The 27016-nt window shown below is 50.6% G+C and overlaps 2 protein-coding genes across 9 annotated transcripts; both read right to left on the reverse strand.

The window, feature by feature from the left end:
• Positions 1-1530: 1530 nt before the first annotated feature.
• On the reverse strand, positions 1531-13721 carry MMP15 (matrix metallopeptidase 15). Of its 2 annotated transcripts, XM_070953144.1 has the most exons (10): positions 13601-13721; positions 13344-13492; positions 10474-10596; positions 9184-9491; positions 8400-8561; positions 6749-6933; positions 5492-5630; positions 4561-4711; positions 4371-4486; positions 1531-3622 (listed from the first exon to the last, which is right to left on the reverse strand). In XM_070953144.1, the coding sequence occupies exons 1-10, from the start codon at positions 13703-13705 to the stop codon at positions 3156-3158; spliced, it is 1905 nt and encodes a 634-aa protein (XP_070809245.1). In that variant the 5' UTR covers positions 13706-13721; the 3' UTR covers positions 1531-3155. The 2 variants fall into 2 exon arrangements, with proteins under 2 accessions (XP_070809245.1, XP_070809247.1); XM_070953146.1 differs by lacking the exons at positions 13344-13492; positions 13601-13721 and adding an exon at positions 12149-12737.
• On the reverse strand, positions 10564-25157 carry USB1 (U6 snRNA biogenesis phosphodiesterase 1). 7 transcript variants are annotated; one of them, XM_070953153.1, is made up of 7 exons: positions 25008-25157; positions 23908-24068; positions 21967-22150; positions 18897-18950; positions 17965-18070; positions 17534-17617; positions 10564-10596 (listed from the first exon to the last, which is right to left on the reverse strand). In XM_070953153.1, the coding sequence occupies exons 1-7, from the start codon at positions 25148-25150 to the stop codon at positions 10564-10566; spliced, it is 765 nt and encodes a 254-aa protein (XP_070809254.1). In that variant the 5' UTR covers positions 25151-25157. The 7 variants fall into 7 exon arrangements, with proteins under 7 accessions (XP_070809254.1, XP_070809251.1, XP_070809249.1 ...); XM_070953150.1 differs by lacking the exon at positions 10564-10596 and adding an exon at positions 14541-15359; XM_070953148.1 differs by lacking the exon at positions 10564-10596 and adding an exon at positions 14541-15668.
• Positions 25158-27016: the final 1859 nt, after the last annotated feature.

A 27016-nucleotide genomic window follows, 5' to 3' on the forward strand; every position in this document is an offset into this window, starting at 1 on the left:
GGCCATTAGAACTATGTCACTGTCATATAAAAGAATATAAATAAATTTATCATGGATCTTTGGCATATGAGTGTCTGTAGCATACAGGAATCCTGGTAAATAATTGATATAGAAATTAAAAAGCATGGGGGCTAAAATACAACCCTGTCTGACACTGTTATGAGTGGGGATACTCTTCCTTAGAGAGCCATTTACACCTGTGCAGACTTTCAAACAGGTGTTTGGGCAGAGGGTCTTGACCAAAAATAAGAGTCCAGGTCCCATATTTAAATTGGCCAATTTCATCCACAGAATGTTTCTATTTATAGAATCAAAAGCCGCCCTGAGATCTAAAAATGCGGTAATGGAAAGAAATCTCTTAGTGGAGGAACATGCCGGATTCAGAGCAGAGCCACAATAGGAAATTGTCTCATTTTATACCACCTCATAACAACACAATTAACAAATGGCAAGAACCGGCTTCCTTCCGGGTTCATGTTCACAAGGATGTAACAGAGCACAGGGGATAATTTCCCTCCCTCTTCTGTGCCTCTCAGATACTTGAAGTCTGTCATTATATGCTCACTTGACCATCTCCTCTCCTCTGTCTGCCCCCAGCCTCCCTTCAGGCTGAAGAGATTTACTGTAACTCTCCTGGTTGACCTTCTGGGCCCTCTTTCCACTCCCTCAGAAGCCGCCTTCTACTGTGGCAACCAAAACTGCACTCTGTGTGTGTGTGTGTACAAATTGCAAAAATACTTTGCTGTCTCTGAGTGATCAAAGAGCAAGAACAAGAGTTACGGACCAAACTGGTGACCTCCATGTCAGAAACCAAATTGGGAGCCACGTGGGTACCACCCTCTCTCCAAGTTGGTTGAGAGCTGCATTTGTGCATCTGGTCAGCTTGGCCAAGGCCATTTGCAGCAGCAGCTCACGAGAGGCTAAAAGCACCCAAGCCTTCCAACCACCAAATGGGAAACTGAGGCTGGCTGCCCAAGACTAAGAGGCAGTGAGAAATTCCCTCGGCTCTTGGGCAGGCGAGAGGGAGCCCCCAGGCCTCGGGTTGGCACATCTGGCCACCAATCACAGAGCCTGCCCATTCCTGGCAGGAGGGAGAAAAAGCCGCCGCCCTGACAGGGTCTGTTGTACAAGAGACCAGGCCCAAATCCCCTAAACTGTGTGTGTGGGGGGGTTCTGCCTGTCCCGGGGGGGGTCTGGAAAAAGGCCGCCAGGATTGATGGGGCCACAACTCCCCATCACTTTTGGACTTCCCTAGGCAGCTGAGGAAAGCAAGGGACCCGAGTCAGGCTGGGATTGAGTGGAGTGGCCTGCCCCAGCTCTCCAGGTGGCCCCTGAAGGACTGCCAGACTGACCCCTCAGCTGGCTGGCCTAAGCTGTCCTCACCAGCCCCTTCGTGCCCAGGCTGGCTCAAAAGGCCTCCGACTGGTCCTCGGCTCACCTTCTGAGGAGAAGGAGCTTCATCTTGGGAAATGCAGCCAGCTCGAGGACATGCAGAAGAAAAGGTAGCTTACACAAAGCGTCAGCACAAATGACTTTTATTGACAGCCTGTGAATGATGACCATTTGCATGTTTATGTGTGTTACATGAATCAGTTCTTCCAGTCTCCCCAATCGGCAGACAAGCTGCCAGATTCAGTGCAGAGAAAATGCTTCTCCTCAACCTGGCTACTCTCCCTAATGCACCAAATACCAACTGCAGCAGATCGATTGGCAGCCCCCAGGAGAGGGAGGCAGGAAGCGGCTGTAGGAGGCAGCCGTTCTCCATAGGCCCTCAGCCTTTAACAGGAGGCTCCCAGTGGATGTTTGGCGGTACAAGGAAGGGAGAGAGGGAGTGGGGAAACAGCCGGGCCTGGCTTGTCAAGGTCACTGCAACCTGGCCTCCTCCCTAAAGGCCAGCTGTAGCCAGGCACGGAAGGAAGGCAAGGTGATGGTTTGTGTGCAGATGGACAGATGGGCAGAGGAATGCAACACAGCCCGAGCACGTCTGGGTGGGGAAAGCTGCAGCCCAGGTGGTGGCTCAGAAATTCTTTTGGCAGCTGCAGCCTCGCTGACCTCCTCCCACAAAGGTCTCATCTTTGGCAGGAAGCCTGTCAGGGGTCCCCCCCCCACGTAGAATCTGCTGGGTGGGCGGTTCCTTCCATCTGCCACTGCTCAGGGACCTTCTCCCCTCCCCCAAAGAGGGGTGGTCAGAGTTTCATTGCTTCAAGTGAATTTGGTGGCCATTCAAGTCCCTGAACACGGGTCGATGGCTAACAGATCCAGGAAAAGGATCCTTTTTCTCTCATCACCCTGTTCCTGGTTTGCTGGCTGCCCTCAGGATGAACCTAAAGACCCCTCCTCGTGGAGAGCTACATCCAGCACCTCCCAAGGGTACAAGTCAGACTTAAGGAGCCCGCAGTGGGCCTGGCCTGGGGGCAAATCAAGGAGCGACTCCAGAGAACCAAGGAGCAGGAAGACGGGGGGAAGGCTGGAAGGGGCGGTCACCCAACCAGACCTTGGCTGAAGCCTCTGTTCAGCCTGAGCCCCGTCTCTAGGGGGTTCAAGCAGAAGTAAATATCAGTAGGAATAGAAATATTATTACAGTAGAAAGAAATACTCCATGCTTAGCTTTGTAACCAAAGAGGCTCTGGAAAAAAAATGTACAAAAATAGATCAAGGTTTTCAGGATGTCAGCCCCTCCCTCCACCTTTGGCCGATCGGCCACTGATGACGGCCACTGCTGGCCAAGACCAGCTGCTGCAAATGGCACGAGGGGGTCTCCCTGCCTCCAGCAGATCCAAACATGTCTCTGGAACACATGCAGATCTACAGATCCCAAACAGTGAAGCCTGCCCCTGGATCCCCGTGGATGGAGGATCTCAGAGCAAGAGCTACAGGATTTATCTCCAACAGCAACTTAGGAAAAAACTACGCCTTGCCGGCCGCCTCTCTTCTCCTTACTTAACCAGGCCAACAATCCCTCCAGCCAGAAGCGGCTCAGCCTTCAGCATCGGCACTGGGCTGCAGCCCCACAGGTGGGCCCCTGAACCTTCCCTGCCACGGGTCAGAGTCTGTGCAAGCCCCAGGGTGCCCCCCAGCCAGACGGCCTGGTTCCCAGGAGGGTGCAGAAGGAGAGGAGCCTTTTCCTGGCCCTGCCCCACAGCAGCCCTCTGGCTTCAGACCCACTCCTGCAGGGACCGCTTGCAGTAGAGCAGCATGTGGGGCCGGCCCTTCCGCTGCAGCTGCACAATGACATAGACCAGGCCCAGGACGCAGAGCAGCAGAAACAGCAGCACCACCGCCATGACGACGCTCACCGTCAGCGGGTAATCATTGATGTGCACCACAATGTCCACGTCCCCACCCCCCTCTCCCCCCCTCTCCTTCTCCACCACAGATTCCTCCTCTTCCTCTGGGCCTGGGTGGGGGACTGCAGCGCCTTCCTCCGTTTCCTTGTCCTGCCGGGGCTGGAAGGGGGGTCTTCCCATGTCAGGCCAGCGATGGCCGGGATCTGGCTCCACAGCCACCTCCTCCTGGCAGCCCATGAAGTCCTGCAGGATGGACTTGGGGTAGCCAGGCTCCGTTTTCAGCCGCTCGTTGTCAAACTTCCAGTACAACCTGCCCTTATAGAAATATGTGTAGGCTGGAAGACAGCAGGAGGGCAATTGGTCAGGAAGGCCCCCAAGCCCCCACCCCCACTGCAGCTGCAAGGCTCTTGGGGCTCTGTGGGGTGCACTACTCTGCACAAACAATCCCCTGGACTGAATGTATTTCGCAAAGCATGGCTGTTCAGGTCCACCCCGCCTTCTGGAAAGGCTGTTCTACCAGCGGCTTCATCAGCGCCTTTGCCCTTGAGAGGAAAGGCAGCAGGAGGAGGGGGAGGGGGCAGAGGGACAAGGCAGGGAGGCAAGCAGTGGTGCCGGGTCTGGAGGCCTCCATTGGCTGTGTTCACCAAGGTGCAGCCAAGACAGAAGGACCACCGCTTGCATTGGGCCAACATGTGACACCTGACTGCTATCAAACCGAGTTACTTTTCTCTGGCTTAAGGGTTCTGGACATGGAGATGAGTGCAATTCGCTCACAGACCCTGGAACTGCAGGAGATCTGAAGGAGGTCAGGTGGCACAAACCAGCCCAAATGGATGATAGTTCTAATAAAGCTGAGCCTAATTTATGTAGGGCGGGCATGAAGCAAATGCTCGTTTTTTCAAGAACGAATTGATGTTGCACCAATTACCTCCAATTCTTTGGTAATGCCCCTCCCTTGCCCAGCCTCCCACTCTGGACAAGCTGCTCCCCCCGGCCCCGGTCTGGCCCAGGGTGACCTTCCCATCTGCAGTCATTTGCCTCCCCCTCCCCCTGCCATTTTCCAGGCCGGCTTGTTCTACTTACCAGCATCGGGGCTGAGGAAGGCACCCCGGGGGGCAGCAGGGACCCCCGCCCAAACGCTGACCTTCCTTGGGTAGCCATGGCCCACGGAGCTCCCATCCTCGTTAAAGCGCCAGTACCTGCAGAGGAAAGGGGCCACCATGAAGGGAAGCCCACTGAGGAAGAGGAGGCCACTGTGCCACCCATGACCCACCTGTCTCCTCGGAAGAAGAACGTGTGTCCCGTGGGCTCCCACCACACGGCAGCATCCACTCTGTCGTGAGGAAGGCCCAGCCCGTAGCTGCTCAGGGGCTGCGGGTAGCCAGGTTCTAGGTTTGCCTCTCGGAAGAGCCAGTACTGACCGCCTGAAGGAAGGACAGGCAGGGAAATCAGGCCAGCCCAAGAGAGGGCATCTGCCCACCCCCACCCCCAGGGAGGTTTCTGTGGGGGGGGGGGAGCCCCCGCAGCCTCTGCAATGCGAAAGAGAACCCCAACCTCTCTGATGGACGGGGTGATGGTGGCGGCTGAAATGCCTCCTGTGGCCCCGGCCACTTTGTGCTGATAAAGAGACAGTTTACATGCCTTGCTCTTCCTCCTTTTTTCCATGGCGTCCTTTCTTTCTTAATCAGTTCTATCCTACGTAAGTGCTTTACTTTAAGAATACGTGTCATCCACCAAGTCCCAGCAGCAGTTAGCAAAGGGAGTCTGTTGCCTTGTATTAGGATTTCAGGTTCATTCCAGCTGTCTGTCTGTCACGGAGGCTACGACTGGGAGAAGTTCCCAGGTTCTCTCTGGCCTGCCAGCTCCCAGGCACCACCTAGACATTGGGACTTTCACCTTGGTCAGGTGTGGCCTGGCAAGCTTTGCCTCCTCCAAAAGAGTTTAGCATGGACAGCCAGAAGGGCCACGATTGAGGACACAGCCAAAGCCACCTCCAGCTTGTGCTACTGAAGGCAGGAGGCCGTCTAGTGCCCATGAACAAGGCGGGGCCCCTGCGCTATCTGGCCCCCGAGGGACCGTCTGATCAACGGCCCAGAAAGGCGGCTCTGAAGCTGGAATTGGGAGAAGAAGCCTCTGCCCATTTTTCTGACCAGGCCCGGCCAAACCTCTGCTTTCCCCTCCTGCCCCCGGCTGCAGCTCCTCACCTTTAAAGAAGGCAAATCGTCCGTCCTGCCTCTCGTAGGCAGCATCGATGTTCCCAGGAAGCCCCCTCCAAAAGTACCCGATGGGCATGGGGTAGTTGTCCAGCACCCGATTATGCCGGACCCTCCAGAACCAGCGGCCCTGAAAAGAAGCAAGCAACCACTGACTTGAGAAGGACACAATTGTGCATCCGTTGGGCTTTCTCCAGAGGAGAAAGACGTCTTGAGATGGCATTAAGAGACAAGAATTCTTAAAATAAAAAACAACGGAGAATGTAACCCTGGAAGCAGCAAAGCCCAGCCCTCCTTCCACCTCCTGCTCAGCCCAAACACCGGCGAGGGGGCCACTTTCCCCCTACAGCAGTGCAATCCGAGCAGGGCTGCCCCTCCTCCAGAACCAACGGCTCCATCCACCCCCATCCTGGTGAGCAGACAAAGGGCCAAAGACTCCAGTCACTCAAAACGCAAAGCAGAAAACCTGCACTCTGCAAAAGGGCCACAGAAATCCCAGCGGAGCAATTTGTTTTCCTAATGTGGCAGAAATCCTTTCCAACCTTGCCAGAGAGGCAAAAAAAGTACGGGGGGCCCAGAGCTATGGTGACAAACCCCTCCCCAAGAGACACCGGACCAGGGATCCTCCTGACCAGTGGCTCTCGGCCAACGGGGTCCTCTGGATCGGGGCCTTTCTGCAGGGAAGAGAAGGGCCCCCACACAGCCTGTCTTCATCCCAGCGATCTCAAATCTTTTCCAGCTGAAGCAGTTCCAGAGAATTCATTACTAGCAGATGTGATGATGGCCACAGATTTGATTGGCCTTCAAAAAGAGCTGGGCAGGTTTTTGATTGGTCAAGAATTGATGGACTTGAATCTCAATGTCACTGCTGAATGAATGTCCACCAGAAGAGGCGAGAGGGGTTACGTCTTTTCCTTGCAGGTACCCAAGGAAACTGGTTGGTGACTGTGAGGGACAAAGGCTGGGCCTCAGGCCTGACCAGCCTTCTTCAGCTGGCATTTGAGATGGCATCATTTGGGGCCAGGAACCAGGCAAGCAAATACCGGCTCCTGTGTGAGCCTGTCTGTGCTCTTGAGAAAGGGCCAGAACTTGGCTCTGCAGTGCCGAGGGGGCAATCTGTTCGCTGAAGCCCAGGCAAGCCCTCCATTTCAGGACAAACTGCCCAGTTGGCAGAACTGCCAGGATTCCCCACCACAGAAGTCACACACCCCCCGAAACCTTCATGAGAAGCAAAGCAAAGAGGAGCACCTTGAAGACAAACATCTCTCCACGCAGAACAGTCACTGTGTCAAAGTCGCCATCGCAGATGTTGGGCTCAAGCTGGTCAGGGGGGCCGGGCTGGGGGGGGCGGTTTGGCTTGTCTGGGGGCTTCTGGTCTGGCTTTCGGGGTACCACAGTCGGCAGGGATTTGGTGGGCTGCTGCCCTGGCATCCCTGGGGGGGGAAGGAAAGACCAGCACACAGATCACCGGGGGTGGGAGAGGGAGGCTTCCTCTGGGCTTTTGCTTTTAAATGTTGGCCTCTTTACGGTTAAATGTTGGCCTCTTTACGGTTTATGCTATGCTGAGAATGGCTCTCAGTATTCATATATTACTTGGAGGTTAACAAGGACTGGTAGTTTTTAAAATGATTTACATTTATTTACACTCATAATTAATGAAACATTGAGAAATTTAACCAACCTCTATGATGTACTGTATATGAAGTGTATATACATGTTTGCCTGCTTTGTTTTCTTTTTTCCTTTCTTTCTCCTTTTCTTAGAAATGCTTAATAAAAAGTGCAACATAACAAACTTTGCCCTCCGAAGGCCACAGGCAGCCTGGCCACTGAATGCCTAAGCCAAGCTTGCAAAGTTTCCTTTAAAGATTGCTAATAATAGAAAAAAAAAAAATTCTAGGATTTGAATGTTTTTGAAAACCTGAGGCTGAAACGGGTAGTTGAGCCCAGCTGCTTAGGGTGTTCTGGAGGCTTAGAAGGAATGCCAGGAAGGCCTAATGTAGCCCAAGAGGCAAAGGTTGCCCACAAAGAGAAATAAACTTTTGTTTACAGTCAACTCACTCTTCTTCCAGCAGGAACGTACCCAAATTATGCCCAGGGAGGAGCGCTGCCAGTGGAACAAACCAGTGGCTGCCATGGGATGCCCTTTGGCTGTTTTCAAATATAGACCAAATCTCAAATGGAGCACTTATCCACCACCAAAAGTAAATGTTGTCGCCCTCTGACCTCTCATTTCCCCCTCCAACGGAAGAGAGTCTCTGTAGCTCATGGTTGAACTGTGGAGCCCTTGGTGCTCTCGGAGCTTGGCAGTTGCCTTGCAGGCGTTTTTATTTATTTATTTATTTTATTAGTTCGATTTATATGCCGCCCTTCTCCGGAGACTCAGGGCGGCTTACAATGCGTTAAGCAATAGCCTTCATCCTTTTGTATATACCTGCTTAGTAGGGCTTTTGCCCCCCCCCCCCCAGCGGTGTTCTTTTTTTATACAAAGTCAGCTTATTGCCCCCACAATCCGGGTCCTCATTTTACCTACCTCGAAAGGATGGAAGGCTGAGTCAACCTTGAGCCTGGTGAGATTTGAACTTGCAGTAATTGCAGGCAGCTGGTGCTACTTAACAGCACTTTAGTCTGCTGCGCCACCAAGGCTCTTATTTTACCCCTCACCAGGCCAGATGCCAGGCAGTTCTCGAGATAGAATGGTAAATATCATGAAGACGGTTGCAAAGATCATCATCTCCACTTGGTCACTGCTGATCAGGAGATGAAGAAGGAAATAGCGTCCCACTCATGTAGCATCTTTAGATACCTGCCATGCAGCTTTTAATATTTATCCTGCATCCCTCTTTTTTTTAAGCCTGAACCCACAGATACACCCAGAATATCACTCGGTTGCCACTTACCATACAGCTGCTGGATGCCCCGAAGGTCATCTTCTGGCAACCTGAAGTTGTCTGTGTCCATCCACTGGTAGAAGGGAGCCATGATGGCACTGGGGTTGCTGGAGTGCTCCAGGCCTAAGGAATGGCCCAGCTCATGGAGGGCCACCAGGAAGAGATTGTTCCCTGTAGGTAACAGCAAAGCCTGAAGGCCTCCAAATTCTGCACCCCACTGACCCACACCTGCCCAGTTACAGGGGGCCCTTTGCACTTGAAGAGGAACATCCAGGGCGAACAAAGAACACCTGGGCCTCCAGTCAGAGGCCACCTGGGCCAGCAGCTGGCTTCAGGGAAGGAAGAGGAGCCCGCTGGTATAGATGGAAGAGATACGTTGTCAAGCAAAGAAGAAAATAGAAACCCAGGACGCTTCACCAGCTGAATCTAGACAGGTGTTCTCTTAAGACTGAATAAGTGGGAATCACTTGGGAAGTGCCATCTGGTTGGGCAGGCTGAGGCCCACACAGGTTTCCTATTCCCCTTTCTTCCTCCCGTCAGCCCTTCCAAGGTAGTCCAGAGTAAGAAAGCAAGGCCATCCAGGATTCTTTTACTGTAAAGCCATAGAAATAGAATTCTGCATGTCTGCATGGGCTTCTCCCTTCCCTCACGGAAACTAAGGAGGGAGTTGTCTGACTACTCAACCTAGTTTCTTGGAATGGGCTCAACCCCCACCTATCCCCGTTGCCTTAGTGGTGGCTCCTCCTGTCCTTCAAGGGAGGCCCCCCTCTCTCCCTTCTAACTTTCTCCTTACCCAACATGTCCCTGTTGTCCAGTGTCCAGGGCTCATCCAAGTCAAAATGAGCATCTCCTCCCATTCCAGGACCAGGGAAATAGGCATGTGCCAGAAAGCCCCCCGTGCCGTCAAAGGGGGAACTGTCCCCGTGGAACCCAGAGGCAAAGAGCACCATGATGTCTGCCTCTGCTCTCCTCTTCTGTCTGATTTCATTGTAGGGGACCTCCTGGAAGATCAGCGGGGTCACTTGGTCCCACACATGGATAGCCTGGCGAATGGCATTGTAGGAATGGAAGAACCCCAGTTTCTCCGTATAGTTCTGGATGCTGCCAAAAAAGAACAGGGGGGTGGGTGGGAAACCCAGAGAAATCTTACTGCCTTTGGTTAGGAAGTCCTCCAGCGAGCCTCCCCTCCTGAAAATGCCCCTCCAACTCTCAGTTCCCCATGCTTCAGTAGCTGGGCTGCAAGCCCCCCCCCGCTCCCCAAGCTTTCTGAAAGGGAGATGCAAGAGAACAGCAGTCACAACTGCAGCTTCCAGCAAAGGTGAAGAGTAGTCCTGTGGCAGAAGAGCGGCTGAGGACAGTGCTGAGCTCCAGAGAAGGCAGAGAGCGGAGAGTGCCTTGAATCACCACTTTTTATCCACAGGCCTCACCTTTGCTGCTTGGTTTTTCCGCCACTGAACCTCAGTACAGGTCTAATACATCACAGCTGCCACCTCTCTGACCAGGGTATGGGGGCATCTGATGAGGTGGGCCATTTCCCACGAAGGCCACAAAATCTGCTCAGCATTTAGAGTCTTAAGAGAATCTATAGGAAGAATGTTTCTTCCAGGGACTCCAGACACCGCTGCTATTCCAAGCATCTGGAAAATCAGCAGGGACCAAACCTGTGACTGTACAATCAACATAATTCAGGTGCACCTCGGACAATTCAAATTCAAAAGGCAAGAATAAATCTGTAGGTGAAGGTAAGATTCCTAATCTTCAAAGACCTTCCTTTGTTCTCCTGGCAACAAAGAAATGTCCCTGCTGGTCTTGGAAATTTTCAAGCAATGACCCCAACCAAGAATTGGCCTTCTGAAGTGCATGTTTGGCTCCTCTCCTCATCTCTGCCTCCAGCCCTTCCCCTCCGTCTTTGTAACCCTCTTTGACAAAATCATCTGAGCCTTGCAACCATCAGATCCTGGCATGGAGCAAATGTATGTGAACCTCTTCTCACTCAGCATTTAAAGAGCTGCAACTGAGCGGTGGTCTACAGCAGCCCCTGCCTCCCAGTAGCTCCGCTTCAGGCCTCAACAGCTGGACATACCTGAAAGTCAGGTGCATCTGGTTCCACCTCCGTCCAGTCAGTGCGTATCGCTTCCGTCGCATGTTAGCTTTGACCTGAGCCCCAATTTTGTCAGGGACTCCACACCGGGGACGCTTCATCCACCTACAAGTTACAATAATCAGGGAAGAGAAGACAAGCAGCAAAAAGGCAAATCCGAAGATCTTCCTCGCTGGACTTTTAAGCCTGCTGACATTTCTAGAAAGTAACAGGAGAACTGAAAGAACACAGAACAAAACCATCCTGAGGTTCACCTTTGACCTCAGGCCTCCCTCATTACTCTGGGCCTGCCCTTGGTCGTAATGGTCATTATACAGCAGGTGGCAGCCCAGCCATTCCCCACTTCTGCACTCTCCTGGGATTTGCCAGAGAAGTTTGGGGGAGCCAGGATCTCACTAGTGCAAATACACTGACGATATCTCTTCGAATGGTGACGAAACGTTTGCAACCAAATTGCCAAGCTTGGAGCTCAAACCAACAGCCTAATCTTGTAATCTCTGCATGCCCAAAGTGCCCAGGAGGGGTTGCTCTCTCTGGGAAACGCCTTCCTTGCCAGAAAACTGCCTCGATTGCAAGCAGCCCTTGAAGGGAAATGTCCTCGTTCCATTCAGCTGGGAGAAGTCGAGGGAATAGAGCCCTGCTTGGCCTTCCATAGAATCATAGGACTGAAAGGGGCCTTGGGGTCTTCTAGTCCAACGAGAAAGAGAAGAAGGCCTCACACTCGGTGGTTGCCTCACAGAGGGACAAGGGCAGCCTGGCTGTCTGAACAGGGACAGGAAAAGAGTTTCAAATCCTGTAATCCTGCTTGTTCTTGGCTGGACCATCTTAACTTATGTCCTCTCTTCAGAAACTTTGATAGAGATGTCGCACATTTTATAATAATTTGCAAAGTTCAGAAAACACTGGACATCTGTCCTATTTCTAGATGGCTGCCATGAGAACACGGACTATACTTTTATAGCCCTTCTGTAGAGATCTGGTAACCCACAGTCCAACTCAGGAAAATCAACAGCAGTTTTCCCATCATAAAAAGTTCGTGTCTGCAAGGTTTCTCAAAGACGTTTGAGGCTTGTACAAAGATCAGATATCTGAAAAAAATGAGCATGTGCTCCAATTGTACCATTACACATTTGTCCAAAACATCAGAAAATATTTTGATAAATCTGCAACAAAACTGGAGACGTTAACCAAACCATACAGCATTACGAGCCCTGGTGGCACAGTGGTGAGAATGCAGTAGTGCAGCCTACTTCTGCTGACTGCCGGCTGACTGCAATTTGGCAGTTCGAGTCTCACCAGGCTCAAGGTTGATTCAGCCTTCTGTCCTTCTGAAGTTAGTAAAAGGAGGAGCCAGATTGTTGGGGGCAAGAGGCTGACTCTGTAAACCGCTTAGAGAGGACTATAAAGCACTGTGAAGCGGTATATAAGTCTAAGGGCTATTGCTATTGCTGTATATATTTGATAAATCTGATAGGCAATTGAATATTTGTGTTCCTCCTTTCATTTTGATCAAATTGTTAGCCCCCTTGAAGTCCAAATTTCTGACTATGCATGTCCTTTAAAGATGGTCTATTGGGTCTAAGATAACAGGTGATGGTCCCTAACAATCATGAGTTCAAAACCTTAAAATTATGAACAAGCCTCAAAAAAGAGTTACCTTAAAAAAATGCTGGTGAGGATAAAGGACGAATGACTCTTGTTTACAAATTGTCCCCTGGAATGTTATCTGAAGTGACTAGCATGAGCTTTTTAGCCAGAATCCAGGCTGCAGGCTTCAAGATGACGATGGTCCCATTGTATGTCAGATGAAGAGGCAACTCGTTGCTTCACATCCTCTAAAGCTTCTGCCAACTGTGTAATTTTCAAATAAGGAAGGGGACCAAGAGAGCTGAGTAATGGTGGGAGAAGGGTGAGCCCGTGAAGCTTACAAATGGTGCAGTGACATTTTTGGGACAGAAAAGCCACCTTCCTTCTCTTCCAACCAGCCATCTAGGCTGGTGCAGCTCTTCCCAATGTCTCACCAACTTGGCTGGCCAGGAAACTTCATCAGAGCCAAATCCTTCTGGCCACAACTGGGGCAAGGAAGTGAACATCTGCTAGGAATTCAAGAGTTGTCTGCCTACCTCGACTCAAGCTGCCAGGCAAGATCTGCTGGTGTGCCCCTGCCCGCTTTGATATCCCAGGAAGGAGCCTGGCTTCAGGGAGGGGCAAAGCTCTTTCTTCCTTTGACCTTTTACCGCAGGTACTTCTTTCCACCGGCATCTCCACCCCCCCCACTCCCCCCCCCACTCCCGGGAGATCCGGGCTCTCTGGCAAATCCCAGGAAAGGGCAGAAGCGGGGGCGGCCGGGCGGGGCTGGGAGAGCTGCTCTTGCTGCTGCGGGGCCACAAAGCAACCAGTGGGCAGCAGGTGCCCGGAGGGCCCCCCAGGGTCAAGGGGAGCGGGGGGGGGCGGCAGCGGAGCCCACGGGCTCTTCGGGGGAAACTCCGCGGGGAAGCGCAGAGCCCAGAAGCCGCCCTGCCTGCCGGCCTCCTTCCGCCTCTTGGACCCGCGCAAGCAGCCCGAGGCTCCGACGGCCGGACGGCCCTCCGCTTTTCGGCCGCTCCGACGGGAAGGCAGGAGCGCAGCGCCCCCTCCCCTCCCCTCCCCCGGCTGAGCCCGACTTCCAGCCGCCCTGAGGGCGCGGGGGGCTTCCGAGCGGGGCCTTCGGGCCACCTGTCGCTCCATCCCGGGAGGCTTTACGGATCGAGGGACGCGGCTTCCCCGTTTCCCCCCGCCGGGCCTTTCCGCGCTTCCGAAGCCCCCCCACCCCCACCCCCAGCCGGGGAAGGCGGCGCGGGGCCGGCACTCACGCTCGCGTCTCCTGGTCCAGCAGGCCGGTGACGGGGATGCCGTAGAAGGCCTGCATCTCGGCCAGGGCGGCCGCCAGGCTCCGGGCGGCGCGGAGGGTGGAGGGCTGCCGGGGGGCGGCGGGCAGGTAGCCGTAGGAGCGCAGCCAGGCCTGCAAGGCAGCGAGAGTTGCGCCCGGGGCCGCCCACGGCAGCGGCAGGTGCGGCGGGCACGAAAGCCGCTGGAACCGCCGCCCCCGCCCGCCCCGACCCGCACCCACCTCGGCCTCCGCCTCGCTCTGCACCGGCGCCGCCGAGCCCCGCGGGACCAGCAGCGGCGGCAGCAGCAGCAGCAGGAGCGGCAGCAACCGGGCCCCGCCGCCCATGCTGGTGCTGGCTGGCTGGCTGGCTGGCCCGTCCCCGCCGCGGCCTTCCCGCGGCCGCCCCCCCCCCGCCCCCTGAGCCGCAGCCGCCAAGCACCGCCCGCTGCGCCCCTGGCCGGGCCGGGCTCTCGGCGGGCGCGGACGGGGCTGCCGCCTACCGGCCAGCCGGGGCGCAGCGGGCCGGAGCACCGGAGGCCCGCATTGATCGAGGTCCGCCGATGAAGCGCCTCTGGGAGGGACCCGCGTCCGAGGGGGTCGGCCCTCCTTTTGCCCCGCCAGCGCCGCAGCCGGTCAAACTGCAACTTGAACCCCAACCCTCAGCTCTCCTGCGAACCGGTGGCGGCTTTGGCAGCCCAAATACGGGACCGGGAGGCACTTCAAGAGGTCCTACTTAATTCAGCCTCAATGCAAAAACAAAACCTCAAAATACAGCTGAAGAGGACGGGACCACAACCCTTCTAAGCGCATTTGACACCAATGTTTGCCTTTCCTCATCTCAGCCTCCTAGTTTGCCCCTCATCTTGGGAAAGCCACCAGGATTTGACCAGCCTGTGCAATATGGACAACACTGAACCAGCCACGGATGAGCTGCAGATGCCCTGTGTAAGTGAGGCAAAATGCCATCCACCGAATTGTGACTGCGGGCCGAAAAACCAACTATCCAAGATATAGTGACAGAGTACCAAAATAAAGCCTATAATGGAGACAAATGAAGCAAAAATTGCATTTGTAATAAAAACGTACGTTTCATTTTTTATATTTCATATTTTGTATTTGTGTCTCTTGTATTTTTATTAAACATGTGATGTGAATGTTCCATATGACAGACAGACAGACAGACAGACAATCTAGTCTTTATTCATTAGTTACAAGAGAAATAATGTATTGGGCATTGAAAAAATTCTGCCTTAACATTCACATTTTGTCCTGGCTTAGTACACTTTCTCTAACAAAATATATTACTTATTTCAATTTATTATAGCCGTCCACCCCACAGAATATAGGAAGCTTACAAACAGAAAATAAAGTCAAAAACATAACATTCCCTGGGCAGGCCCGACTAAACCAATCAAATAATCAACCCAACGGGGGTCCCACCAACACATCGGAGCTCTTGAGGGCATTTGGGAACCACAGGGAAGGCGGTCCCAGGGGGATGGGGTGAGCAGAAAAGGCACACTTCCCATAAAATGACATTTAATAGAAGGGGCCCAAAGCCCACCAGGACATTGGCAATAACTGCTGTATCCCCAAAAGGCAGGAGCTCACAGGAGCTGAAGTTGGCGCTACTGGAGGGATCCCAATTAGGGAGGGCCAATAGAAACTAAGCCAAAAGCTTGCAACATTTCAGTTCTGTGATCTGCCCCATCACATTTCTCAGCCAGTATTTTGATTTACTGCATTCACAAGTTTCTTTCTTGGATCATGAGAATGCGGGAAACGAATCTCAAAATTACCTAGATCACGCTCTTCAGGGGAACAAGGTGAGTCTTTTTCCACAGTCCTGCCCGGTTCCTCTCCAGAAAGCAGGGAAATAAGCATGGATCGCATTGAGTTTACCTTTTCCAGTTCTTGTGAGTTAGGGATATCTGAATGCCGTTCAAGGCCACTGCTGCACTTTTGATGGACAAATGAAAGGTTCAGTTTGGATTTTGGCCTAGAGGAATTCAGTATTTTGTCAGTATGTGCCTGGGAGAGCTCATCTAACTCCAATGCTCCATTACACATTTCTTACTTTATCCCGTTTATGATTTTTTTGCCACAATTCCAACGGAACAATCAAAGCAGGTTCTGAGCAGTCACTTATCCAGGAAGCTTTGATGAACCCTTTCAGCAAAGTGTCTGAAACCGACAATGAAGAAAATTGGCTCTCCTTTTCTTCATTTCACCTGTGGTCCACTCTCAAAATGACCAGACGCCATGCCCAAGGCATCCTCCGACAGCCTCTCGCCCCGAGATCAGCCTTCTACAAAACAAAATCCTGCAGCTTGGAGAAACATCTCACTGGCTCCCATACTTTGTGTTTCTCCAGCAGCTGAGAACTGGAGTGGAACAAAGTAGGAGCTGGCCTGGCAGAGGCCTGAGGGCATTAACTGCCATGGCTCTGAAATGTGCTGTTGGATGGTCTACTGCTGCCATGGGTAGTTGAGCTCCCAATGGACTTCATGGGAATCCGGTGGCACCCCTGACCATCTTTGGAAAAGGGTTGATGGTTTCTACTGCAAATTGGTTGTTATTGTTCCTGGGCTTCTCTATCTCAGAGGGAACGAGAAGACCTTATTGCCAGATTTGCAACGGACTTCAGTCCCAGGAATTCGCAGCAAGTGGGTTGACTCCTCAAAGTCATCCACAATCTCCTGCAACAACAGGGAAGCAAAGTAAGACAAGCCTGGCAGAATTCATCAGCATCAACTTTTGCCTCCAGCTTGGCTCAGTCCTTCGCTTATCCACTGGTCCCTAACCTCATTCCAAGTTGCTTAAAGCCTACACAGCTGGATCCCTGCAAATAATAATAATAATAATAATAATTTTATTTCTATACCGCCCTTCTCCCGAAGGACTCAGGGCGGTGTACAGCCTATTTAAAAACACAAAAAACACGACAACAATTAAAATTTAAAATCATTAAATAATTAGGCTCCAATTAAAATCCCAGAAATTTAAAATACCCCAATTTAAAACATTATGTTAATAGCCCTGCCTGGCGGAACAACAGGGTCTTCAGAGCGCAGCGAAACACCCGGAGGTCGGAAATCTTTCGTATTTCGGGGGGCAATTCATTCCACAGGGCTGGAGCTCCCACAGAGAAGGCCCTCCCCCTGGGTGTCGCCAGCCGACATAACTTGGCTGATGGCACCCGGAGGAGACCCTCTCTGTGGGAGCGAACTGGTCGGTGGGAGGCTATTGGTGGCAGAAGTCGGTCTCGAAGGTACCCGGGTCCTATGCCATGGAGCGCTTTAAAGGTGGTAACCAACACCTTGAATCGCACCCGGAAGACCACTGGGAGCCAGTGCAGCTCGCGCAGGAGGGGTGTCACATGGGCACAACGGGTTGCACCCATAACCACCCGCGCGGCCGCATTCTGGACCAGTTGGAGCCTCCGAGTGCTCTTCAAGGGGAGCCCCATGTAGAGAGCATTACAAATGCCAGGAGCCCCCTTCATATGTGCCTTCATCCTAATTGCCTGCTCAGTCTTCCACTGCTAAAATAATTGTAAGGGCCAGGCTCTTGTAAATTCCCTCTGGAGAGGAAAGGCTGTTTGACTTGGGCATATCTGCAAGTTGAAAAGGTGCGTCAAGAAATGCAGAGATTGTTTAAGCCAATCAGTGCATGTCTCATGCTATCTCTGGTCACGATCTTCCGCTCTTTCCCTCACAGCCAGCTGGGTCTTTACACTCACTCCAGGCTTCATCAAAAAAGAAAGGTGAGAAAACCGGATCTTCTAACCTGGCTGGTAAAGAACTGGATCCAACATGGATCCACCTTGAACATGTTTGAAGTTTGAACCAAGTCCATTTCAAAATTGGGACACAGAATGACCTGTATAGTGACCCAACTGTCTCTCTGCTAATGTCAGCCACACACAATCAGACCTACAAATGTAGGGTTCAAGCTGACTACTTTGTTGAACTCTGCCTATAATACAAGAATCTCCCTATACTGCTTGCCTTCTCTTGGGAACAAACAGGGTGCGTGCGTGCGTGTTTGTGTGTGTGTCAGCCCTAGTTCTCTTGTGGCTGTGCAATCACTCAAGGCTAATTCCCCACTTGATCCCTCCTCCTTGCCTGGCAGCAAGTTTCCCAAAAGCGAAAGGCTTCCAAGGCTGGTTACCTGCATTTCCCGAATACACTGGCCTCCGAGGGCTTCCGACATATTCCCCACACACCAGGCGAGGCTCAGGTGGAACGAGGGATCCTATGAGCAACAACCAGTGGTCAAGATCAGAGAAAGGTCCACCAGCATAGCCAAGCACAGCATAGCGCACTGACTGCCAACATTTCAATTAGAATAAACTGGAGCTATATTCTGCGTTGCAAGATGGTTCAGAGTTCATAAAAGAACAGAAGTAAAAGAATCAAATATTGGTAACTGAATACTGACTACCCTAAGCAGAGTGGAGGGAAACAAGAAGACTGAAGCTGTTGGAAGTGCATTTAAATAGCTGCTTAATTGATTATTCAACAGTTACCATTCAGCTTCCTCCAGAGACTCATTCTAAAGCAGTAACTTCTTATTTTCCCTGAGATGGCTACAAGCCTCACCTTGTAAAAAGGCATTAGGTTAAATTCCTCCATTACTTCATCCACTTCTGAAACCAACTCCAACATCTGAGAATGTCCTGAAGAGACTTCTAAGCCAACAAAGGTCCTGCAAGAAGATTTTTAGAGAGTAACTTGCAGCAGTTGTTCCACTGTCAACATCTCGCGTGGATAGCAACTCGGTTCCCAAACACAAGAGAAGAGTGCATGGAAACAGGGCACCTGCAGAAAACAGAAAGGCTTTCTTGGAGATGTGCATGGCTTTTGGGCGATGCCAAACTGACAGCACAAAAGGTTTTAAAGTTCAGGGGAAACAGAAGCATAAAAGCAAAGGACCACTTTCCGGTAAGAAGGCAACTGTATTGAAGAAGCACCACCTGCGTTAGCTGAGGAGGATTTAATGGAGGAAATCTGCTGAGCAGGGATGCCCTGGACCTTGGTGGGGGCTGAAAGGAAGGAAGGGGAGGAGCGGCCAAATTTGGGGGGCTGGTGAAATTGTAGGAATTCCAGTAGGAACAAGGAATTGCAGTCCTTGTTAGGAAACCTCCACCCCTACCTGCTGAAGGGGGGGAGGGGGGGATTCATGTAGAACATTTCCAAGAGAGCTCCTTTCCCTCTGCCAGTCTCCACAGTCCTTATGCCATGGAAGCCAATGCCCCTCCTCTTCAGGATAGAGGCACATCCATTCAAACACCCCCAATTTGGAATCGTAACAGGGGCAGACAAAACCCCTGAACAGAGACTATCCTGGAGTTGGAAAAGCCACATTGGACTTGCTGAGACCACACCTGCCCATCCTGTCCTCCTTCTCATATCCAGAAATATTTTGCTAATGCAACTGAAGCAATCTTCCCACACTAATGGCCAGGTCCTTTTATTTCTAGCCCACAAGGCTCTCCACATCTGAGGGGGGAGATCAACAATCCTTCACCCACCTGGTTTTGGTCTCATTGGTATAAACCTTCATTTGATCAGCTCTGAAGATGAATCTGAAAAACAGCAGAGATTCCAACTAAGCTGGAAACGAAAGGCAGAAACAAGACGAAGCTACCTCTCTGCTTCTCCGGGACTTTCTGATGACACTTCCAAGCTTCGATACCCAATTCAATTATGCCAATTTAATCATTGTGCTATTTTTCCCTCCTTCATTGCATGCTGAGATTTGGGGACACTTGCCTAATTTATTTACTAGTTCAATTTCTATGGACGCTCATCTCAATGACTCTGGCAGCTTACAATTCTGAAAATATATTACGATTAAAGATAAAAAATTTTTTTAAAACAATAAAAATAGGAAACCAGTGAAAAACATTGAAAGTATCTAATTCAACATACACAAAGGCAAGATACTTGGCCAATTAGCAATACAGCCAGGAAACGGGGCCCTTGTGACATTCAGCGCCCCAGACTTGAGAAATAGACAGGTTTTTAGGGCCTTACAAAGGGCTAACGGAGTTGGGGCCAGTCTGATCTCCAAAGTTCAGAGTTAATGATGGGAATGGAAGCTTGCAGCAACATGTTGAGGCCCACAGAGCCTCTCTGGGACGGCCAACAGCATTTTGGCAGCCAGTCTGCTACGCAGTAGAAGGCAACTCATTAATGCCAGCCATGGCCTCCCATGGCAGCCATCTTGCAAGGCCCCCAGTACACGTTATCAGAAATGTCCCTGACCCCAAAGACTGCCACTTCCATGTGTGGGAAGTGCAGTCAAGGACTCCTGAAGGGCAGGTGCTTCTCAGGCATCATGAACTGTCAGCTGGGGGAGGAGGGGACCGGAGCTCTACCATAGTCAGCAGCTCTGCAATTTTCTTGCCTTCTTGTCACATCTGGTGAAAATTAGTGCCATGGCTTTCTACTGCCTTGGGGCATGAAATACAACTCTTTGTAGATATAACATAATTAAAAAACAAGCAAACAAAAACCTTCCCCTCAGAAAGACCAACACAAGACACAGGAAAAAGCAGCAGTTTATGGCCCCTTTGCAACATCATTGTTTTGCTCTGTTGTTGTTAGGACTGTCTCAGTCTAGCAAGATAAGTCAAATGTTGAAACGCTATAGTATGGAGCTATGAAAGCCAGCTAAAACTCCTATGGCTCAGGATTTTCAACATAGAGAAATCCAAAGTCCTGGATTTAGCAAGGAGATCTATCAATCTCTAATAGGAAGTCTATCATATATCAGCAATTGGTCGAGACCTGATATTTCATATAGCGTAAACCAATTAGCAAGATATAATGCAGAGTCAACAGATCGGCATTGGCAAGCCGCAAAGCGGATAATGAGATATTTAAAAATGACAATGCATCATGCATTATATTTGGAAGCTAACCGTGATCTTATACTGAGCGCATATGCTGATGCCAGTTTTGCTACTGATTTGACCACCAGAAAATCTACATCATGTATTGTGATGTTAGGAAACTGTCTAATTGGATGGAAATCAATACAGCAGAAACACATTAGTCTATCCACTATGGAAGCAGAATTCTCATGTTTGTCACTAGTGTGTACCGATCTGATATATTATAAACAACTAATGATGGACGTCGGCTTGAAGGTAGATTATCCAATTATAATTATAATAACCAAGCTGCCATAAAAATGGCGACCAATTTGGCGGTTAAGACAAGGTCTAAGTATACTGACATTTGTTATTTAAATGTTCGTCAGAGTATTCAAAGCAATATGGTCCAACTGGAATATTGTATGTCCGAAAACAATATTGCCAATAATTTCACCAAAGTGCAGGGTGTAATTAAACATAAGATGTGCTGTGAAAACTATGGCTTGAGAATATGAACCAGTATATATTGACCTATCCAAAGGGGAGTATGTTAGGATACGGTGCTTGCCTAACAGGTTGGCCAGGCAATATATAAACTAACATTGGGCCTGGTGGCTCAACAGACTGATAGCAGCTGTCTGCAATTACTGTAAGTTCGAATCTCACCAGGCTCAAGGTTGACTCAGCCTTCCATCCTTTCTAAGGTAGGTTAAATTGAGGACCCAGTTTGTGGGGGCAATAAGCTGACTTTGTATAAAATATAGAAAAGTATGAAGGCTATTGCTTAACACATTATAAGCCGCCCTGAGTCTCCGGAGAAGGGCGGCATATATAAATCAAATTTAAAAAAAAAACAAAAAACATGATGAATATGTATTCTATGACTTTAAGAAGTACTGCTGAGTCATTGTAATGCTGAGTCATTGTATCCTGATTGGATAAGCTCTGTAGTAACTGTATTTAAGGAGAGCTTGAATGTAATCATTGTGGACATACCACCATCGTGACCTGTTATCAGTGTGAACTTGCTACTATTTATTATCTACTGCTGTTTTGTAATTTCTACTTGATCTCTTACATGGTCTAATGTGATCATGGTTTATTTATTCTGTTTTTAATAACTATTTATATTGTTCCTGTTTGATCCTTTTACTACAAACTGGTAAGAAGAATTTTGTATTTCTGGACTGATTATGATTGGCTAAGACTTGGATTGATTAAAGACTATGAGATTGTTTTTCACTACTAAGTAAAAACTTTGATAAATCCGTTTATATGTATTGTATTCATTATTGCTCTTAGCACCGTTTCCATGTGCTCTACGCTCTGCTGGTTGTTAACACAACAATATCTTTAACGGTTGTGACTTTAGAATAGAGGCTCTCCATCTCGGCAAGAGTAAGATATGTGGACTTGCAGCTGGGGAATTCTGGGAGTTGAAGTCCATGCAGTTTAAAACTTGAGAAATTTGAGAAACACTCTGCAGAAGAAAAATGCCACTGCTTGCAGCCACAACATGTGTCCCCCTCCTGTGGGATTTTATGTATGCTGTCTCCTACCCCACAGGCATTTATCAATACCTGATGGGCTTCTGTTTCTGCTTTGCCCATATCTGCTCATCTGCTCGTCAGAAGCCAGATAACCTCCCCAAAACAGCCTGTAAGTCCTATGCTATCAGTCACGACAGAAATTCACTGCCAGCATGGACTATGGGCCTCACCTGTGGCAGGAAGCCAAGCGTTCTTTGAGGGATTGGACAAAAGAGTTGATCCAGTGATGGCGCAACACTACACCTTGAGAGAGGCTGATGTGGAATTCTTCCTGTCCCGTCAGCAGAGGCACATAAGCACGCCCACAGATTAGAAGGAGCTGCAGTAAATCCAGAAAGTCCTCCCCAGCTTTGCCTGTGGAAAAAGCAGAACAGGCGCTCTTAAACTATATGACCCCTTTTTCTGGTCTCAAATAATATTACCACTCCACCCCAACTCCCTCCCCCAAGTCTACTATTTTACACAAGCATCTCAACAGCAGGAATCCCAAACAGTTCGCAAACAAGCAATTACAGGTTGTGCCCTAATAATGCCCAGTTAAGAACCACTGCCTTAAAAATGCTTTTTGCCTTGGCCAAGGATGCCAGAAAGGCCCAAGGTGTACTTAGAATCCCAGGGTTGGGAGGACCTTTGCAAGATGACCGCCATGGGAGGGCATGGCCAGTGTGATTGAGTTGACCATTTACCATGCAGCAGACTAACTGCCAGACCTCCCAATCCACTCTCTGCCAGGTCTAGGAATCCTCAGATCCCTCCCAGATAAATGGCTGTCCAGCCCTACAACTTCAGGAGCTAGGCTACTCCACTACTTAATAGGTTTTACTGTCAGGAAATTCTTATTTTCAGTTTAGACCACTCCCTAAAAGGTCCCACCAATTGGGTCCAGTTTCACCCTCAAGAACTGTGCAAAATATATCCACCCCTGTCCATTGGAAGGTTGAAAGGGCTCTTCTCTTCTTTGGGCTCAAGAGCCCCGTCCCTTCAATTGCTCTCTGTAGGATCTCACTATATGGGGGGCTTTTCTCTGCCTGCTTTCCAGTCCCTTGGCATCCCTTCTGCCTTGGGGTGGTCAGAATCCCAGACAACGGTATTGAAAGTTCCTGAGAGATCACGGAGCAAGGATGGCTGCACTAGCCCTATCCTGCTCTCACCAGAGATCATCCACAATCAATGCTGTTTCTGTCCCATAACCAAGCCTGACTGGAAGCGGTCCAGACCCCCAGAAGCTGCCAAGCAGCCACTTTTTCTAACAGTTTCCCTAAAAAGGGAAGGTGGGAAATGGGACAACAGTGTCCAGGCAATTGGGATCAAGCAATGGTTTTTTGAGGAAGGGGACAACCAGGGACTCCTTAAAAGGCCCTCTTGCAGTGAGGAATTGCTCACTGCCTGAACCTACCAATCACCATCCTGGAGGCTTTCACCAATCAGCAGGGACGAGGATCTAATTGACAGATGGCTGCAATGTCCATGCTGAGGACCCTGTTCACTTCCTTGGTCAAACAGAATCGAACTGTCCCCAGATAAGTGAGCAAGACCTTTCACCAGGCATCCCACATGGACCTGCACCACACTCCAACTGGGAACCAATCTTTGTGCATTGAGTGTTCAACAAGTTCCTCTGGACAGCCATCCCCCCACCCCCACGCCCACCCTCCAATTCCCTCTGGAACTCATTTGAGTCCATCAATTGGCAGGATAGTCCACTCAAATGGTCTCCCTGTAGACAGGGATGGCATAACAGAATCTCAAGGACACCAGGTTGTGATCTGACTATGATGGGGTGGGGGGGGGGAATAATGTTAAATCCTCCACCAGTTCCTTCAATTTTGCAATGCATTTCTCCAATCAACAAAGTACTTATGGAAAAGAATGCACCAAACCGGGTACATTAAAAAAAACACACACACACATTGTCATTTTTTTTCCAGAAACCCAAAATTCTTTCATTGCTTTAGAAATGTTAGAAAAATTAGCTCTCTGGGCAGGTCAGAAGCAGAGAAAGCCTTGCTCCAGTGTTCCACTCTGCTCAAGACAGCCATAAAGATTCCCAAGGCCAGGGCCAGTCCTCCACTCCTCTTCCAGAGAAGGGGGAAACATCAAGAGAGACTTACATGGCATGTACACATGGGTTGCCCAGTTGCCTCGTTCATGAGGAAATGTCCGCAGGCGGCCTTCATGTTTACTGCAGTCATCCACCACCCTTTCCTTCTCTTCCTGATCCTTGAACATCCTCCGCACGCTGTCTGGCAAGGGGAGGGAGGGCACTGCAGCTCTGCAAAATGGATGGAGAGAGTTGGCAGCCGAAGCATTTTCTGCTCAAAGATCAGAAGACAAGCAGCCTTGGAACAGACTCTATCCCTGTCCAACAGCACCAGCACCACTTGTCCAGTTAGGGTAAGTGGAAAGGGTGGGGTTTTCCAGTTAGGGCAGGGCAAAGAGGTATTCTGGGACTAGGCCACAGAGGGAGGGACTCTCCCCACTGATATCAAGTGAAAAGATAGGCAAAACAGGTCAGAACTCTGGGCATGGAATATTGCAGCTTGTCTAATGAGAAATTTCTCCACCTTAAGGAAAAGGTGACTTGAGGGCTAGGCGTGTTTCACGGGGCTAAGAGAGCAGAACTGCCTTTTCCAGAACATACCAGTCTGGTATGAAATATGATATGATATTCAATAAATATTGAAATATGTTGGTTTTACTTATTGTGTTTATGGAGTTTATTGCACCAACCAAGTTGGTTTGAGTCAACAGGCGAGTCCAACGCATGCTGTGCTCTGCCACTTTCCGCCCCAGGAGGAAGAAGCCCCCCCCTCCCCCCGATACCAGATGCTGCCTCTGTGCTGCAACCCCAGGAGGCCTCGGAGCGCGGAAAGTCCTTGGGCTCTTCCTCCTCCTGGCACATTGCGACGTCGTTGCGGCTTCAGAGCCTCCGGGGGCTTCGGGCACTATTAGCGCGGCCCAGCCCGAGTCTGAGCAGGAGACCAGCGCGGCAGAGAGAGGCCCGGCCGCCCCTCTGCCCACAGCAGCCACCCCGGGAAGAGGCGACCCGCTGCCGCTGGAGCCTGGGCTGGCCGGCTCTGCCAAGGCAGCCGGGACGAACGCCGCGCAGGCGCAGCCGGCCCAGCCTCCGCTCCGGGGAAAGAGCTGCCGCCCTCGGGAGGGAGGGAGAGCGGAGGCGCCCAAGGCCTCACCGGCACCGCCTCAAGCTCACCTGCTGCCCGGAGGGGAGAAACCGCGGCCGCCCGCCGGGCCAGACCGGGCGTCCCCGCTGCTCTTTTCCCGGGCGGCGGCGGCGGCGGCCTCGCTCTCGTCCTCCGAGCCGGAGCTGCTGTAGTCCACCAACGCCGCCTTCATGGCCGGAAGAGGAAACCGAGAGGTCACGCCTGCGCAGAAATGACATTCCCCCCCATGAGGGTTTACGGCCTATAAAGTCGTCTCCGCAGGCCCGCTTCCGGTGGACCACTTCCGGTGAACGGAGCGCTGAGTGGCCACCTCCGTCTCGGGCGCTCCGGCTCCCTCACCAACCGGAGCGGGGGAGCGGGGGACGGAGGGCGGGCGGGCGGGCCAGGGCAAGCGGAGGCCTTTCTCTCCTTCCTGCGTAGGAGCCGGCGCCTGGCTCGTCTCCTCGCGGGGTGGCTTCGATGGCCTCGAGGGTTCCCCACCTGCTTCCCGGAGACCCAGGGGCGCCTTTATGGGGGAGGGGTCGGCAGAGCAGCGGGTGGGACGAGGGAATCTCCCTGGACGCCTCTCCTGCAAGCTCAGGCTGGCCGAGCTTCTCCGGGCATCGTGGATTTGCCCAGAACTAGAGACTGGCATTGAAGGAAAAGGAGTTATCCCAAGAGGGCGGAATTAAAAACGGAAGGCTAGGGAGATGACTCTGTAGTCGTCATAATAAAAGTTTCTTTCAACATGTAAAAAACAAGAATAAAGTCAAGGAAATGATTGGTTCACTAATAGAAGAGGGGAAGGAGATGACAAGCAACAGGGAGAAAGAGTTGCTTAATTCATTTTTTGCATTTGTCTTCATGCAAAAGGGAAAAATAGCCCAATGTACAAAAACAGTACTATAAAATATAGATATTAGGAATAAAACTCAAAATAGACAAAAAAATGGCAAGGGAACCCCTATACACTCTGTGAGAAGCCCCCCCCTAAAGGAATTAAATATTTGGGGGAACATTAAAAGAGGCAGAATATTATATTCCCCCAAAGGAAATAGAGAAAAGGCAGAAAGCACCCCCCAACAAGCCTCCAGCAAATGCCTGAAATCTTTAGAGATGGATATTTTGTGCCCATTAAGAAATCAGGGCCAATCTATTCATAAAGAAAACATCTTCAACTCCAGGTGATGGGATTAAGGACAGGACATGACCTTTAGGACATAATAGACCACTAATAAAATAATAAAAACAGACAAAGCAAATCTCAAAATTATAAAATACTGTAAACTATAAAAAATCCTTGCACTCATCAAGCTAATTTGTCAGCTGTCCCAGAAATGCAGGCTGTGGTTGGTTCTGCTCATCAATAAACAGTCCTCCTTTCCAATCAGCCTCCCATTTTATTTCCAGTGCCTTTCTCCCAGCTTGGAACCAGGCTTGATTTTTCTTCCAACAACTCTAAACGAGTTCAGATCACTAGGACCAGATGGATTACATCCCAGGGTTTTGAAGGAGGTGGCAGACATGAGCTCAGAACCACTGAACCATATTTTTCAAAGATCCTAGAGCACTGGAACTACCAGAGGGCTGGAAAAGAGCTGGTGTGGTTCCCATCTTCAAAAAAGAAAAAAATGGATCCGAGAAACCACAGACCAATCAGTCTGACATCAATATTTGGGAAGAGCCTGAAAAAGATATTCAAGCAACAGATCTGCAAACAACTAGAAGCAAGCCAAGTTATAATCAGAAGCCAACATGGGTCAAAAACAGATCATGCCAGACAGTGGTGGGTTCTAATCTGTTTTACCACCGGTTCGCATCGCGCATGCACTTTGCGCGCAATTGCGGCCAGATTTCACCGCTGGATAAAGCCCTGGGTTAAGTTTTTGTCGATGAAGGCACGTAACTCATTTAACTCCCTAGGGGTCATCAAGTAGAGTTTCGGTTTTGGTAGCTTGGCCCTGGGAACGATCTCAATAGCACAGTCCGGGGGGAGGGAAGCTCATCTGACCCCTTTTCACTAAACACATCCTTCAGGTCTCAATATTCTCTGAGGATG

The sequence above is a fragment of the Pituophis catenifer genome, unplaced genomic scaffold (genome assembly GCF_029215685.1).
Source record: "Pituophis catenifer annectens isolate HBS135680 unplaced genomic scaffold, rPitCat1.0.hap2 SCAF_13, whole genome shotgun sequence".
In the NCBI taxonomy this organism is placed as follows: Eukaryota; Metazoa; Chordata; class Lepidosauria; order Squamata; family Colubridae; genus Pituophis; species Pituophis catenifer.